We start from the raw sequence: 18,104 nt of genomic DNA on the forward strand, positions 1-18,104 counted from the left end.
AACCTTTAAAAAAATTTTGACGAGACCACAAAATGAATGAGAAAAAGTAAACAGCCAAGCATTCTGCCCCATCAATGGAGTTCAAGTGCCCTTGGAGAGGTGGGGACAGGAGTGACCAGGCTCACAGATTATATCTAGGAGTCTGTAGATTCTCTGCTCACTTCTTCTAGGACAGCTGATCACACCTGAAGAAGCTCAGCACTCAGCCCTATACATTGGCCCTTTCATTTCAGTGATCAGTGGAGAACCAGCACCCGGACTTACCTTATAAAAAAAAAAAAACTTCTAAACAAGTCACTAAGAAATGTCAGATGTTAAACAGATTTTCAGAGACTATCAAAAGAAAAATGTCCATGTAAACGACTTGCAGAATCCTCACTACAGCCCTTTCAGTACCTTTCACACAGTGATAGAGTTTCAGTTCATTGGCTTTGAGATGTAAAAAGTCACACTTGACCGTCCCAGAGGGCAGGAATGACGAAGGTTAGCAAGGTCGAGTATGGAGGTATGTAGAACAAGACAGCCCCTTCCTCTAATCCAGACCTTCACTATGACAAGTAACACTGTAAACTGTATGTCCAGCAATATATCTGACTGTCAGTAGGGAAGGAAGGAGTATTTCTATTGTAAGACAAGTCGGTCTATTAGTTGGTATTTTTTCCTTTCCACTGGGTTTGGCAAGTACAACAGTAAACTCAATGAACTTCTCTTGTATCAACCACACGATATAGTCATGACAAACACCTCCTGCTTGTGAATATGGAGGCCGGAGAAGTACAGAAAGGCTAAGCCTAAGAGGCCACTTCATATAAGGACTGTACAGAGACCTTTCCCAGAAGATGCTCATATCGGAGGGCCTTTTGACCCGCTAATCCTTTGGAAGAGTCACTAGGGTAAGTTCACATGGAGTTTTTTGGACCGGAACCTGAAGCGGAGGCCACCTCAGGTTCCGGTCCAAAATACAGGTAGCTGCGACTGAATGCAGATGCACTGCACCGGCATCCAGTCAGGCACTCCACTCCGGATTAGGCCCAATGAATGGGCCTAGTCGGGAGAAGGGAGTATCTTCAGGCCGAATCACGAGGCGAAACGGCCTGAAGAATGAGCATCTTGCTTCTTTTTCCAGGAGCTGGAACAAACCTGACCGGCTCCCATTGAAATTAATGGGAGCCGTCTTTTTGCTCAGGATTTTGAGGTGGGTACGGCCTCAAAATCTTGGCCAAAAAAAAAAAACACTCAGTGTGAACTTACCCAAAAAGCGCTTTCCCGTATTTGTTTAGAGCAGCTTCACATGGTGACAATCGGGATTTACTGGCTTGAGGCTCCACTAGAAGCTTCCACCACACATTTAGTTAAACGTTGTCTATCAAAAAGAAGGGCACCATAAATGGAAACCCAATGCACCCCACTACAGATAATGGGATTCATCAGGCACAGTCGGTGTCCATCTTATGGCGGATGTGGCACGGCCATCAGTTTCATAGTCTGGCTCCTATAACTAGGCAGAAGAAATATTAACCCAAGTGTGAACTTAGCCTTACATGCCCAGACTGACTGATGGATTTGTGCCATTGGTCAGTATTTTGCTAAACCTACAACAGATATCAATATTTTGATATCAATAAGGCCCAACCTAGAAAATTCACAGCCATATTGGGTAATACATGGAGCCCAGACTTAGAGCATGAAGGATTTGTCAGGGCTTGGTGTGAATGGTCTTGAGCATGGTCGCCATTCTCGTACAGCGGACAGCACTGACTGTACGGCTTCTTTATAAAGCCACATAACTCCGCTCATGTAACGTTTAATGAGTAATCTGAAGATTAACAGCTCACAATAGGAGCCATTGTTCCAGAACATACAGATCCGTGTAGAAGGATTTGGGTTCATAAAGGCATTAAAATCAATTTAGCTTATTGTTATCATCCTGGAAAACACCCGCTCCATTCCTGAGGTTCCTGAATGTTTGACTAAGACTGGCTTTACATTTACCAACACTCACGTGGAGGGCTGAATGTGACCTTTACTGGCAAACAAGGAGCATATACAGTAATCCTCAGGACCTCTGGAGAAATGGACAAGAACTACGTATACACAGTATGGCCAGAACCGGACCATGGCCGGACAGGTGATAAGTGCCAGACTGTGGGTGTCCGACCACTAGGAGAGTCAAGAAGAGGAACCGGAGCGCCCCTAGATCCTACACTGCAGCTAAGAGGAGCCTAAAATAAGTAGTCAAGCAGCACCCTGCCAATCCAGTCACCATCTATGGCATTGGGAAACCGGCCATCACCAATAACTTGCACCCATTGAAACCCCTCCTAGCCAGGGTCTCGCAGCTGGTCTACATGGGGTGACGAGTAGATTCAGTGGGGTTCCCAGCAGTCAATATAGCTGGGGCATAAATTGTAGCCGACCCTAGTGTATAATCGGTAATGAGACCCCATTCCCACCTTAGGCCATATAGAACATTGGTACAGTTTATGTGGCAAAGGGACCATTAGTGGTCCCTCCCCAAGGCTCAGGGCCCAATAGTGACCACTGCCACTGTACCCCCTACAGCTATGCTACTTCATTTTAGCAGTACAGTGGTTAATAAAGGGTTATTCTGGTCAGATGCATGTAACTCGCACTTTACAAGAGGCAGTCCTGTCAGGGCACACCTATTGCACCAGGGTAGAAGTCCTCCCCATTTAAGAATCAGAATGGAAAGCTGTACTGGTGGACCCAGAGTGTCCATGTAAAAGGTACTGTCACACCATGCTGCTCCCAGCACACACAGTAAATAGATCCATAGACCCCAATCGCTCAATGGGGGTCCTAAATGGCCTCTGCTCGGGTGGTATCTGGTGGGGTAGATCCCAAAGATTACGTCCACCACATAACACATCCACCAAGAGCTGAATAAGCATAAAGGTAAATGGATTCCAAACCCATGGTGTGATTGAAGTCTTACGTGAACGGCCATTCATTGGAGCGTCTACTATGTAATGCTACATGTACAGGGATGTGTTCACCTCAAGTACAACTCCACACAAGCAAGAGTGGTCAACCCGATTTCTGAGGACTTCCTTAAGGATATAATATCTCCATTAATAACTCAAGCTTCACCCTACGAAAAACAGCTTGTTGTGTAATAGCATCGCAGCCAACACCATAACCCTCCTGGACTCATATGGACTAGATTACAAGGCGGACTTCATGAGCCCCTCCATTAGCACCCTCTTCGGGAGGGGTGGGTGGTTTTTCAAGACCTGGATGACAAGCGAGCAGCACCTCAGAGTACTAGAGAATAGCAGAGAAGTTCTAACCACTATATACTAGTACAGGGGTATGGAACGTACGGCTCTCCAGCTGTTGCAAAACTACAACTCCCAGCATGCATACTTGCTCTGCTGTTTCTTGGAACTCCCATGGAAGTGAATGAAGCATGATGGGAGTTGTAGTTTCACAGCAGCTGGAGAGCCGAAGGTTCCCTACCCCTGTACTAGTAGGTTACATATATATCCCCTTCGCCTCCTCTCGCGGTGCCCCTTTAAGCAAACAACTGACCCAGCTAGTGGTAAACATCCCCGTAGATATGTAAAAGTATGTAAAGTGGTAGAATAAAGCCGATGGTCTTACCTGTCACGTGCAGCTGTAAACCTTCATGACTATTTCTATTAGCCGGCCCTGGTGAGGCTGTGGCCATGTCAGGTTACAGGTCAGGCCTATAAAACATAAACCATGATGTTAGTGCGGTCACACTACGGGCAGGTCCGCGCTCTGTATGCCGGCTTACCAGTGGAAAAAAAAAAAAAAAAAATCAGTCATGGGTGACAATGTCAAAGTACAGATGTAATATCAAAGTACAGCAAGCATGGAGGAGTGCTACAGAAACCGCAATAGCATGGGGAGAGGTCAGAGGCAGAAGGTAAGGGGGAAAAGTCACCCTGGGGGGGCCAAAAAGTGTAAGCAATCCTTAACCTGGACTCTACTGGGTTATAGGAATCAGCAATACATGCAATTATGGATGGAAAGCACAGGCACAGTGTTTTAGTCTTATAAAGGAGACAGTCAGCATGTAGGATTCATCCACATCACTGACTAACAGTCCCAGTACAGCTAGCAACTCCAAAAAGGGAGCGATTTGGAAGGGATAAAGCCTTAGACTGCCCTTTTATACCACAATGACTCCTCTAAAAGCTTGTTAGATTAGACGGATTGCCTTAACACAATAATTTTGATGCCCTCCTTACAGGGTATTCCCATGAGATCTGCCGTGTCTGACAGATGGGGGTTCCGTTTCTAGACCCCCATCAATCTCTGGGGGAGGGGGGGGGGGGGCGTGAATGGGTCCGCCAACCTGTCCTGTCTAGAGGTTTGGACACTGGTGAACGCACGTGCGTGCGGCACTCTCCATTAACCAAGCAGTTTCCATGACACCGTATAACAAGTCTCATCCATAGTGTGCACCGACTGACCCGCGGTGCAGATGAGAAATCTACGGCATGTCAACTTAGGCTGAACATTTTCAGAGGAAATCACACAGACCAAAGTCACAATAAAATCCACTAATGTGTCAGCAGCACATGTACAGCTTGCAGGATAAGTCTGAGGCTGAAACGCGCAATGTTAGCAATGTGGACACATCTTATGAGTATCTAGACAAGGGGTATTTTTATTCCCATGGACTTCACCACTTACAGTACAGACCAAAAGTTTGGACACACCTTCTCATTCAAAGAGTTTTCTGTATTTTCATGACTATGAAAAATTGTAGATTCACACTGAAGGCATCAAAACTATGAAGTAACATGTGGAATTATATACTTAACAAAAAAGTGTGAAACTGAAAATCTGTCTTATATTCTCGGTTCTTCAAAGTATCCACCTTTTGCTTTCATTCCTGCTTTGCACACTCTTGGCATTCTCTTCATGAGCTTCAAGAGGTAGTCACCTGAAACGGTCTTCCAACAGTCTTGAAGGAGTTCCCAGAGATGCTTAGCACTTATTGGCCCTTTTGCCTTCACCCTGTGGTCCAGCTCGCCCCAAATCATCTCAATTGGGTTCAGGTCTGGTGACTGTGGAGACCAGGTCATCTGGCGTAGCACCCCATCACTCTCCTTCTTGGTCAGATAGCCCTTACACAGCCTGGAGGTGTTTGGGGTCATTGTCCTGTTGAAAAATAAATGATGGTGCAACTAAACGCAAACCGGATGGGATAGCATGCCGCTGCAAGATGCTGTGGTAGCCATGCTGGTTTCAGTTTTTTGAATAAATCCCCTACAGTGTCACCAGCTTGGCCCCCCCACACCATCACACCTCCTCCTCCATGCTTCACGGTGGGAACCAGGCACATAGAGTCCATCCCATCACCTTTTCTGCGTTGCACAAAGACACAGTGGTTGGAACCAAAAATCTCAATTTGGACTCATCAGACCAAAGCACAGATTTCCACTGGTCTAATGTCCATTCCTCGTGTTCTTTAGCCCAAACAAGTCTCTTGTGCTTGTTGCCTGTCCTTAGCAGTGGTTTTCTAGCAGCTATTTTACCATGAAGGCCTGCGGCTGCACAAAGTCTCCTCATAACAGTTGTTGTAGAGATGTGTCTGCTGCTAGACCTCTGTGTGGAATTGACCTGCTCTCTAATCTGAGTTGCTGTTAACCTGCGATTTCTGAGGCTGGTGACTCGGATGAACTTATCCTCCGCAGCAGAGGTGACTCTTGGTCTTCCTTTCCTGGGGCGGTCCTCATGTGACCCAGTTACTTTGTAGCGCTTGATGGTTTCTGCAACTGCACTTGGGGACAATTTCAAAGTTTTCCCAATTTTTTGGACTGACTGACCTTTATTTCTTAAAGTAATGATGGCCACTCGTTTTTCTTCAGTTAGCTGCTTTTTTCTTGCTATAATACAAATTCTAACAGTCTATTCAGTAGGACTATCAGCTGTGTATCCACCTGACTTCTGCACAACACAACTGATGGTCCCGAAACCATTTATAAGGCAAGAAATCCGACTTATTAAACCTGACAGGGCACACCTGTGAAGTGAAAACCATTTCAGGTGACTACCTCTTGAAGCTCATCAAGAGAATGCCAAGAGTGTGAGAAGCTGGAATCAAAGCAAAAGGTGGCTACTTTGAAGAACCGAGAATATAAGACAGATTGTCAGTTGTTTCACACTTTTTTGTTAAGTATATAATTCCATATGTGGTAATTCATAGTTTTGATGCCTTCAGTGTGAATCTACAATTGTCATAGTCCTGAAAATACAGAAAACTCTTTGAATGAGAAGGTGTGTCCAAACTTTTGGTCTGTATTGTATATTGAAAGGCTGAAATCTGTAAAAGAAATCCACAAAATAACCCAACAGGCTTCAAAAAGGCCCTTAAGACTCACCTATTCAGGAAGGCCTACAACCTCCAATAACACTATCACCGCACCGCCATCTGTACAGTCTCCCCCTCTCCTTCTGTCTCTACCCCCCTTCCCTCATAGATTGTAAGCCCTCGCGGGCAGGGCCCTCTACCCCACCGTGCCAGCCGATCACTGTCAGTATTATATCTACCGGTATATTTTGTGTACTGTATGTATCCCCCAAATGTAAAGCACCATGGAATTAATGGTGCTATATAATAACAACATGCTGAGGATATTAAAATCTGCACACAGAAAATATCCATGCTATGAGATTACTTATTGGTGCATGAATTGCTAAATTTGCACTGAGCTCGTATGTGACTTGTACATGTAGCCTCCAGGTTCTGATCGCAAGCGGTAAATTATCTGCACCGGATGGGTTTGCAGAATCCTACATAGCCAGGTTTACGGTATATACCCCTGATGCCACGTGGGGCAGGATTTGCCAGATAGCATGCACTCCATATGGAAGTATCTGCAAAGCCCTCAGTAAAAGGGAGGCAAATCAGCGTGTAAGGTTCAGACAAGCTATATACTGACCGACAATATCCAGCCCGTTTCGGTGCCATCGGCTGTACAACCCATCGTTCTAAAACGTCTATTAGGCTGAGGCTCACGTTGCAGAAATGCAGTTTTTTTGTTGCAGATTTTGTTGCGTTTTTTTGAGTCAAAGCCAGGAGTGGACTCAGCAGAAGGGAGAAGTATAAGAACTTCCTATATATTTCCCATTCCTTTTATAGTAATTTTTTGCTTTGGCTCAAAAAACTGCAGCAAAATCTGCAACAAAAAAAGCTGCGTTTCCGCAATATGGGGCCTCACCCTTAGATGCAAACCAGGAGCACATTTATTTTAGTAATGGTTTTGTAATAAATAGCTCTAAATAAATCTCCCCCCACCCCCGATTCTTTTCACACAGCCAAAGTAAGGGCTCGTTCACATCTGCACCTGGGGTCTCTGTTACGCAGGTTTCCTGCACGAAACAGGGCAGGAGACGGAAACCTGCAATCATTTTTCAAGCCCATTCATTTGAATGGGTTTGAAAAGTGTCCGGCCATGAGCGCCCGTGAGCGTTTTGTGCTCTGCGGCAAAACTGGGTTTCTTTGGGGGTTTTTTAACCAGACAGTCGGACATGCAGGACTTCATGGCAAAACAATTTTTTTTTTTTTTTTTTTTTTTTTTTAAACCGGACACAGAACATAAAACTCTCACCGTGGCTCACGGCCGGACACTGTCTGACAGGTTTCCGTCTTCTGCCGGCAGAAGACGGAAACCTGAGACGGAGACCCGAACGGTGGTGTGAACCCAGTGTTACATGATAAAATTCTGTCCCTGTGCAGCCCCCACTAGAGGGAGCTCATTGCATAGAGATTGACACAGCTCCGATTTTATCATTTAAATACGAACTTTCATATCCTATATGTTGCGGCATGTTATATACGGCTAAAGCGCTAAACCTGGATGACAAGCCATTTGGTTTATGTCTGTTTTGGTTTGGTTACATTATTAGAAAGGGTCTACTTGCAGTTTTGTTCAGACTTAACATGTCAGAACCTGAGCTGCTATTATATTCTAGGGTCTATGCTGAGGCCCGGGGAAGGGACCAAACCGTGTTACTCACTTCTCCTGGGCTTCCACAGGATCACCTGCTATCTATGGGTCTTCTGATTGACGGCAGGACCACTAATACCTGTGATTGACGTTATGACACTTTACTCTATGTATACCAATGCCACTTGACCCACTGAGGGCCCCCTCACAGGCCGCAGTGGTCCCAGACATCAGACAGAAGACCTGGAGATAGCAGGTAGTTGCGCTGGAGCCCAGGTGAGGTGAGTAACACTGGTTTTTATATCTGATCACTTTGCTTGAGCCTCAGCATAGACCAGAGATTATAATTATTCGGATTCGGCCAGATTTGGTCTGGGAAAAAAAAAAAAAAATTAAATAAATAGATCACCGGGCATGATCTAAATCGCCGTTAATTGTAATCGAGGTAAAATACCCAATTCATTGTGACTTTCATTTAGGTCATAATTGTCCAGCTCGACCTTCCGCTGGAATACTTTTTATTAATGAATTACCTACCAGTCTCAGGGGTCACTGAGAACAAGCAAGATGTTATTTACGTCGTCTAGATACAAGTGGTGGTATCTGAGGCCGGAAAGAAGTATGGCCGCCCCAATATCACCAAATAGTCATGTGTTGTGTACACAGGAATAGGAAATCTTACATGTAGCCCTGAAAGCAAACAAGATCAGCACACGACGTCCAGCAAGGCGGCAGAAGAAAACTAGATTTCCTGAGAACATCGGAAAGTGATGACAAAGCAGAAAAACTGCTTAGACCACAGAACTAGCCGCTCGCTAACCATGTCAAAATCTGAAAGGGGGGGGGGTATAAAACCAATTCACAAACCAAACATACCAAATACTTAGAAAACTGCTGAAATTATCTATACAGGCAGATCCAGTGAAGACTCTACCAATGTAACAGATTGACATCCAACAGCAGGGCTTAAAAAGGATGTACACACAGCAAAAAATAAAAATAAAATTAATTTACATGAAAATTTTGTAGTGGCTTTTGGTAATGATTTATTGTAGATTTTTCAACTACGTTAAAAATTGTAAAATCTGTAGGACATCATCTCAAAGATGACAACATGGACATGTATGGAAGGTCGGATCTCGTGTCGCTTTCCATTCTAACTCACATCCTAGTTTTGATGCCGGTCCAACTTGGCCCAGATTCGCAGAATGGGTCGGCATGACACGGACCGGGGCCACACATGCTTGAGGCGCACATTTGGTGCAAGAAAGGCCCTTGCATCAAACATGCACCTTAATAATATGGACTATAAATGCTTCCCAATGTAATAACCTGTATAGCATTGTGTTTTTCATGTCTTATCGGGCACATGGAGTATGGAGGTGTATATAAATTTCAGGCCATGTTCATGTTAGTTATTAATGTCTGTTGCAGTCATCCATCATAGAGGACAGACAAGACCATTAACAGTGGCAGAGGAACAGTCCCCTCCTTCCGTTCCATTGACTAGTGGAAACATAATGGACACTTTCTTCACACAAGTTTTTTTTACTTTTGCACCTTCTTTGGTTAGAAAAGTAAGGGGTGAATGCAGGAATACACCTGATGGAGGGGTCCCTGTCTGCATCTTTATGGCCACTGCTCTTATCCGGTGACAGATGACAGCAACGGACATTAACAAAGGTAGAGAGTCCACCCTAATAATTCAGTACTTCTGTCCTGATATTCAGTAGTTAATCCTTTTACTCCACCAAGTGTGTTGCTGTGTCTCCTTGAACTGCGCTCCTCCATATTCGCACGTCCCCAAGTAGAGATGACAATGGCCCTCTTAGTATTACGGGTGATGTCACCATGCATGTGTACGCACAAGTGGGATGAATAAGAACACATTGCATAATCATAAAATCAGCCGCTCTGATCGGAGGGGACGGGGGGCTCGGGGTGTCTGCTCCACAGTAACAAACACACAGTTGTTATGAAGTGTTGCAACCTATTTATAACTTTCACTGTGAGCCGAGCTCATGTTCTGGCATTAGTACCAAGATCATATTTATAGCCTGCAGGGGGATGACAGGCTTCATCAGATCCATTAATAAATGATTTAGCATTACAGGGCCGGGAGATTGTCGATGCTGGAGCGGATCTGTACAGCCGGCATAAATTATCCTGCACGGAATAGTTATTGCGTGTGCTGGGACCACCATGAACATCTGGATAAGGGGCTGCATTACCCAATAGAGCAAGCAGAGGGGGCTTTATGCGGTCCCCAGATGTTAATCAGTATATGGCATGACAAAATATGTGGCCCTTAACTGAGGGGTGTAAAACTAAAAGCTAAGGGGGGAGAAACGGGGTTAAAGGAGCGTTTATATAAATTTCATTACATTTCGGTCCTGAATCACATATTCTATTACAAAGCAAGCTGTCTGAAGAGTTAGCGACCATTTAACAGGCCTTTCCACATCCTTCTAATAAAATAAATATATTTATTATTGTTATTTTATTTTTATATTTTCTATATATTTATATTATTATATTACACTGCTCATGCAGCAGCTTATCTCAGCCAAGTCTGTTATCTCTCTGTAAACACTCAGCTAACCCTCAGTGAATGGTGTACATGCATTTGCATATTATCTGATCTGATCCAGGCAGTGCTGACAAACTGACATGGGCAAACACCTTTAATCCAAACTGGCAGTTTGCCAATTTTCAACATGCCTGGAAAAAGAAAATCTAATTTGTCACAAACAAGGAGAGCTATGAAGGAAGCCAGAAGTCAGAGTTCTCCTCAAGCGGAGCTAAGGGGGGGATCATCGACACCAACAACACGTAGTATATTGCGTCATAGCAAGCTGCTGAGATACCAGAACAATCACGGGCACAGCTTGAGGAAGGAGTTCAGCAGCAGGACAGCTTAAGAGCTGCTAAAACACCAGAGCAGGCAAACTATCGACGGCAGTAATTTGCTGAATATAGACGGATCATCGACGCCAACAACCCGCAGATGAAGTCGCGGGCAGAGGTTAGTAATATATAAACCAAAGCAAAGTTGTCACCATAACCAAAAGACATCCATCTGTAGGCAGCCCTTCATCTGTGGCACTGGATGGCTAGCTGTCTGCAGATGGGAGACTTTTCCTTATGGCTCAGCTTCTATCCCAATTCATGTTGCAAGACCTGTTAAAGGGTTGAACATACCCCAACATGTACACGGAGATGGTGTGACTTGCCCAAAAGCTTCTTTTCCCTCCTTTGAAGTTTCCAAGCATCTTGGTACAAGTCCAATATCCTGCTCAGTTAGTGGCAGTCAGCAGGCAGCAATCTGCTGACAGACAAGTGACGGCTAATTTTATTTCACCCTCCAGCACACTGTGGAAATAAGCGATTCCATTCATAACAGTGTATACTGGGCAGCTGTGTGCTGTTAATACATTTGTATAGGTTAAGCCGGGGTGAACATATGCTAATAAATGGGGTCTGGACAAGAAGTAATTGATAAAACAGTTCCAGATCATGATGTGGACTTTTAGTGCCAGCCTAACCCATTGTCACTATGGAGAATGAAGAGACCTTAGCGCAGGGGTAGGGAACGTACGGCTCTCCAGCTGTTGCAAAACTACAACTCCCAGCATGCATACTGGCTCTGCTGTTCTTGGAACTCCCATGGAAGTGAATGGAGCATGATGGGAGTTGTAGTTTCACAGCAGCTGGAGAGCCAAAGGTTCCTGACCCTGCCTTTCCCATACACAGCACCACCTCCGTCTACGCCAAGACATCATCATTACTACACATCTCCATTACAGGGGAAATCTATTCTGCTAAATCACAGAAGTGTCAGAAGTGATCATGGATGGGAACAGGTGACTGTGGGCATTATATGGGCACAAAGGCTGGAATTATCACTGGTAATGTGGAAACCTGTATGACTGGTAATTCATGAGCATTATGGGGGGACGTGGTCAGATGAGAAGCTCCTGTGCAGACCACCAGTGATAAATGTATTGTGAAGAAAAAAAAAAAAAAAAAGCCACACATTGTATGTCACCATCTACCAGGAACTGTGTTCGGGGAACCCGCTCCTCATTGTAGTGATGATCAGATAACAGACAGACATTCTGATACTCCAGAAGAGAGGGAGATCAACATTAACCTTACAAGATGTCACCCCCACCCCTCCACATACTGTGACTGCAATGAATGTTCCCCAGTTCCTATGTTCTTGACTGTATCAGCCTAGTGTCTAGACCCCTAAAAGCACCACAAGAGTAGATTGAAAAGCTAGTTAGAGCCCAGTGTTCTCTCTACACACACCTGACCGGGACAAACTGTGGACAAATGACCCGTAAGGGGTCACTCCTGATGCTTATACTATATACACACACACAACACAGGGCTGGAGCAGATGACTGTTTGGTGGCCAGGCCTTGGTACTGCAACCGAACTCCCAAAGAAGTCAATAGAAGCAGTTGGTGGTCCTTTCAGTGATGGATAACATCCTCTCTCGGACTGATCGCCTTCTACAATCTCTAGTGCCATCTATTGGATGGCTACAAAGAATCCGTATCCACAATCTATAGAAAGTGCTGTACTTAGGCCGTCTCCAGCACTCCCATTGACACAGACAGGGGAGGTGAGAGCTCCAGGATTTCTGAGCTCTTATCTTATTGAATTTGGCTGATAAAGGCTGAGATAGGGAGTCCATTACCTCTGTATGTAATGCAAACTGACTCAAATCCAGCTCTGCTACATCAGCTTCACACTGTGGTAATTAATTTACAACCAATGCCGTGCAAGTAAATCCCCACCCACCTATGTGCCGAGAAAAGCAGGAAGTGAAGAGAGCACAACAGCCTGCAGGTTAGTGAACAAGCGCCATGGGAATACCCCTTTAAGTAGCGTTACAACAAAACTTTGTACATAAGTCAAATCAGAGCGTTATCCATAAAAACCAAGCCAAAGTGCAGAGAGGCAAGAACACCAAAACAGCCCTTCTAGTATAAGTGTCCAACAGGTGGCGGTAGAGAGGCAGCAGGACATAGGACTGTACTGTGTAGTCTAATGGGCAGAAGAGACAGTGGCACAATGGGCAAATGAACAAATTGAGTCTTCAGTAGTTGATGCCTTTTAATGGCCAAGTGAAAAGATGACGACAAATAGCAAGACTGCCAGACTACTTGGATCTCTACATCAGGTATAGACGATATCTAAGGAGGGGTCACATTGTACACAATAGGACGGAGGACACAGTGATGTAAAAGGAAGGCACTAAATGGTTAAAGATATTGGAGCAGTTCCTAGATAAGGAGGGAGAAAGTTTTATCACCCTGACTGGCTGTGACGCCCCCTGCAGACCTGAGGACACAGTAGATAACGTAGAATGATAAATCTAGGAGACAGATTCACCCCTGGTCTGAGCGTGTCAGTGATTATACCGGCAGACCCTCCTGTCTCAGATGTGAAGTTTTCTTTCAATTCCAACATTTTCATGTCATTTGTTTTTTTTTTTGTAGATTGTGAGCCCCATATAGGGATCACAATGTACATTCCCCCCCCCATTAGTATGTCTTTGTAGAGTGGGAGGAAATCCACGCATACACGGGGAGAACATACAAACTCCTTGCAGATGTTTTTCCTGGTGGGATTCAAACCCAGGACTCCAGCGCTGCAAGGCTGCAGTGCTAACCACTGAGCCACTGTGTAGCCCCGTGTCATTTACGTTGTGATTGCGGTTACAGAAACGTTTCGGCACAGGGAGATCTATCTTCTATTTAATGTAAATTAGTAATGTAATGTAATGCCAGCTCATCCTCATGCTAATCACCCGGATCCCAACCAATTACATCATTCCGCTATAGTGAAACACAACTTGCATATTTTAGGACTATTTCAATAACCCAGCACCCATATAGCTTGCACAGACCCCCGCAGGCTTCAGGATTTGCTACTTGTCCTTCCATCATTGTCAGTGAGGACAAGGTTTCCTTATGTAACTACAATATAAACAGAGGAGACAACAACGTACCTGTGTGTACAATACACAAGGAAACCTCTGCTGCACTCACATGGATGCTACATAATGGAAGGTCAATACCTGGAGGATATCAATCCTGGGAGCGGCGCCCCCCTCAGGTGCACAGACAGGACAGGTCAGGGTCTATGGGCTGATATAGGAGATGCAGCACTCACTGTGTCTGTGCGGTCCATGGCAGCAGATCTCTCCAGTACATACACCTCCTCCTCCCTGTAACAGTGACTACGGACACTGCCAGCCATGTGACTCTGATGTCACCACATACAGGGAGGCGGAAGGGACAAACCTACTCACTTGTATAAGTCTGACTGAAACTGCAAGAGGCAGACACCGGTGCTGGGGGATATACCAGATCATTATACATATACAGTATATCTTACAAACGTAGAAGAGCGAACCGAAAACTTCTGCAACTGGTTCCACCGCTACAGTGTGAGATCACAGGAGACTACAGGGAAAGTTATGGAACAATGCTTGTAGGACTGGTCATTGGTCGTTTTCATGGTCTTCTATGAGAAGAATTAACAACGCAGCGGCAGTATAAACCAATATTGAGAGACAGGTTACTGCTTGTATAATGGAAAGTTCTACAATTTTCCAATCTATCAATTCCTTCTGTTTTCTAGATCTCTACTTGCTGCCATTGATTCTGCTCACTGCCAGTGGATAGATGGTCATGTGATATACAGTCCATGGTCATGTGATATACAGGTGCAAAGCTCATTACAAGGCAGATGTCCAATTATTGAGGCTCGTAAAAACAAAACCCCATCTATCCTGTGATCCACACGTGAATCACGTCAATACTAGAGATGAGCGAGTACTATTCGAAACTCCCGTTTCAAATAGCACGCACCCATAGGAATGAATGGAAGTGGCCGTCACGCTGACTTTGCCGGCGGCCGGCCGCTTAACCCCCTGCGTCCATTCATTCCTATGGGTGCGTGCTATTGGAAACAGAAGTTGACTCAATACCTTATAGGCTTATTTCTTTTTTTCTTATGGTAGAGTTGGAAGGGACCTCAAGGGCCATCGGGTCCAACCCCCTGCGAGTGCAGGTTTTCCTAAATCATCCCAGCTATATGTTTATCCAGATTCCGCTTGAAGATTTCCATTGATGGAGCGCCCACCACCTCCCGTGGCAGCCTATTCCACTCTCTCACTACCCTCACTGTCAGAAAGTCCGAAAGGCCATTTCTCACTACTGGCCATGCGACCATTACCACATGACCAGTAATTCGATGTAGCCCATAATTATTCAGTGCCCCACTTAGGCTAGGTTCACATTAGCTTTGTGAGCTCCATCATTTGGGAGCCGGGACGCTAAAACAACTATTGATTATAATAGTTTCTGCCTTTTCAACTTGACAGCAGCGGACAGAAGAAGTCGTCCTCCATGTAGAACTTTTCTTCCCACCAATTATCGGTGGTTTCTGCGACGTCATCTCCAATGGAGACTGCAGCACAGATGTGAACCCAGCGCTGGCACAACAGTCTGTAGCAGTGCCCTAAATGTGCCAGCCATCATCCAACAAATGAGCAAGTCATTGTCAGGCGACGCCATCTTTTACATGGCATTGTCAGTAAGGCTTGGTATAAAGGGACAGGCTGCCAACAATGAAATTGTATGAGGACCCCCACCAGTCTCAGCACAGTGAGCACTATATACATAGGCCCAAGTATCCTTAAAAGATTACAGTACTTCCTCCTGCCTATAGGATCACAAGCAAGATTGCACCAGTTTGTCTCAAAAGGGCCTCCATCTTGTTGCACAGGGGTATTCTGTTATTGTACTCGCATCAGACACTACCAAAATACCGGAAGTCTATAGTGCACTGACAAAAACGTGGTGCACCCACAGTGCATGCCTTCACAAATGCCAAGGCACATATCTGACCATCTCCATATTGGAAAAATGTGGCAGGGGTAATTGGCTTGCAGGCAGCGGTCAAAGAAATTATAATAAAGCAATTAGGGAGGTCCACCAAGCTTAAAGCGTAACTTAAAGAGGACCTTTCATGTTCTCGGGCACATGCGGTTTTATATACATATATATTAGGAACTCAGCGCATCCGCTTTTCCATTACGTGCCACAAGGGAAGCGCTGTCTGCACCTGTACCGATAACTCTTCACTGTCTGAAGGGCGTTCCTGACAGTACGGTGTGTAGCGTTATACTGTGAGGGGACGTTGTTTACCGCTCAGCCATATGACGCCCCACAGTACTAGTCCATGGAAGAGTACTGTTAGGAGGAGGGGGCAAGGGGATTTTGGGAGGGGCTTCCTCACCATCAAGGCTGGACGGTTAGGAACAACCCCTAAGAGTATAGCACTAAACACAGTATTGTCAGGAGGGGCGTTCTCAGCTAGACTCTCAGGAACGCCCTTCAGACAGTGAAGAGCCATCGGTAACAGCGCAGACAGCTCTTCCCGCCAGGGCACATAACGGGAAAGCTTTCTAGCCGTACATAAAGCCACATGTGCCCTAGGACATGAAAGGTCCTCTTTAGAGATGAGCAAGTACTATTCGAAACGGCAGTTTCGAATAGCACGCACCCATAGGAATGAATGGACTCCATTCATTGCTATGGGTGTGTGCTATTCAAAACTGACATTTTGAATACTACTCGCTTATCTCTAGTCCTTAATTTTCGGACAACTTTTGATTTTTTGGCAGCGTCAATAAATTCTGCAATAAACTTTATTAACAAATGTTGGCTCCTTTCTGTGAAGTCCTACATTTTCTCACTCTTTCCCTTTGCTTCTGTATTGAGAGATGTTCCTGCCTCTCACTAGACGTAACTATGGAGTAGGGGCACATCAATCAGTTTATCACGGACGTTATACAATGTATAAACTGGGTTTTGGTGTCATATGAAAGAGGAGATTATCTTCTCTCATATGACACTAAGGGTAGGTTAACATGGCGGAGACCTTTTCAGCCGTGTGAATTCTCCGCGCAGCTAGGCGCGATGGGATGCTGATGCAGTGCACAGGCATCCCGCTCATGATTCGGCCTGAAGGAATGGGCCTAATCGGGAGTGAGTCTTGCCGCAGATGCCACAGCTGTCTTAGCCACAGAATGAAAGGGCATGTGGCTTCTTTTCCCCGAATGAAAGCGAGCGGCTCCCATGGAAAAGAATGGGAGCCATTTTTGCAGGCAGATAACGCATCAAAATCCACCTGCAAAAAAACTCTGTGTGAACTAGCCCTAAGGTTACCTAAGCCAGCTAAATTATTTCAAGAGATAACTGGTTGAAAACTGTTAGTTTAGGATCTCTATATGCAGCTGTAGAATATATACTGCATGACATAAAAATTAGAGATGAGCGAGTACTATTTGAAACTCCATAGGAATGAATGGATGTAGCCGGTACGCAGGGGGGTTAAGCCGACCGCTTCCATTCATTCCTATGGGTGCGTGCTATTCGAAACGGCCGTACTCACTCGCTCTCTAATAAAAATCCTAATCCCGACTGTTTTCAACCAATGATATCTCTGGAAATAATTTTGTTAGCACTGTCATCGGTTTGTACATTTTGAATGTTATATATAATCTTGTGAAGTGACCCTCCCCCACCCTCATTTCCTCTGCATATTACACAGCCCTGTACACCACACACAGTAACATTCAGTGAGAGGCAGGAACAGCTCAATAAAGAAGCAAGGGGACGAGTGAAAAGACAGAGGATTTCACAGCGCTCAAACCGCACTGGGGGCGTCCCCAATGCTGCGCGCGAAATCTCCAGCGCCACTGCCATCTTCTTCTGGAAGGGCATCTTCAAGCGTCTTCTTCCAGCACTGGGGGGGGGGGTCAAACTTCTACGCAAGTTAGCTCGACTGCACATGCGGGCAGCCACTTTCTCAAGCATATGCAATACGCTCCTATAGTTCAATGGAGTACAGAGCGTACTGTGCATGCTCACGTAAGCGGCCACAAAAAAAAAAAAAAAAAAAAAAAAAAAAAAATGGCTGCCCGCATGTGCAGTCGGCTCTGCCTGACGCCTGTTGACAGAGGCCACTTGCACATGCGTCAAAACTTGACCCACAGCACCGGAAGAAGACGTGGAGAGAGGCTGTTCCAGAAGAAGATGGAGGCGGCGCTGGAGAATTCTCTCGCAG

At 45.3% G+C, this 18,104-nt stretch overlaps 1 protein-coding gene across 4 annotated transcripts in view; it reads right to left on the bottom strand.

Annotated features, from left to right (window-relative positions):
- WWP1 (WW domain containing E3 ubiquitin protein ligase 1) overlaps positions 1 to 18,104 on the bottom strand; it is a 79,014-nt gene that overhangs the window by 35,494 nt on the left and 25,416 nt on the right. The window contains exons 1-2 of one of the 4 annotated variants that reach the window (XM_075270350.1): positions 14,139 to 14,206; positions 3,625 to 3,710 (exon numbers count right to left, since the gene is read on the bottom strand). In XM_075270350.1, the coding sequence (XP_075126451.1) occupies positions 3,625 to 3,691 (67 nt within the window). In that variant the 5' untranslated portion in view covers positions 3,692 to 3,710; positions 14,139 to 14,206. The other 3 variants (XM_075270352.1, XM_075270351.1, XM_075270349.1) reach the window with 3 other exon arrangements.

This window comes from Leptodactylus fuscus, chromosome 4 (assembly GCF_031893055.1).
Source record: "Leptodactylus fuscus isolate aLepFus1 chromosome 4, aLepFus1.hap2, whole genome shotgun sequence".
In the NCBI taxonomy this organism is placed as follows: domain Eukaryota; kingdom Metazoa; phylum Chordata; class Amphibia; order Anura; family Leptodactylidae; genus Leptodactylus; species Leptodactylus fuscus.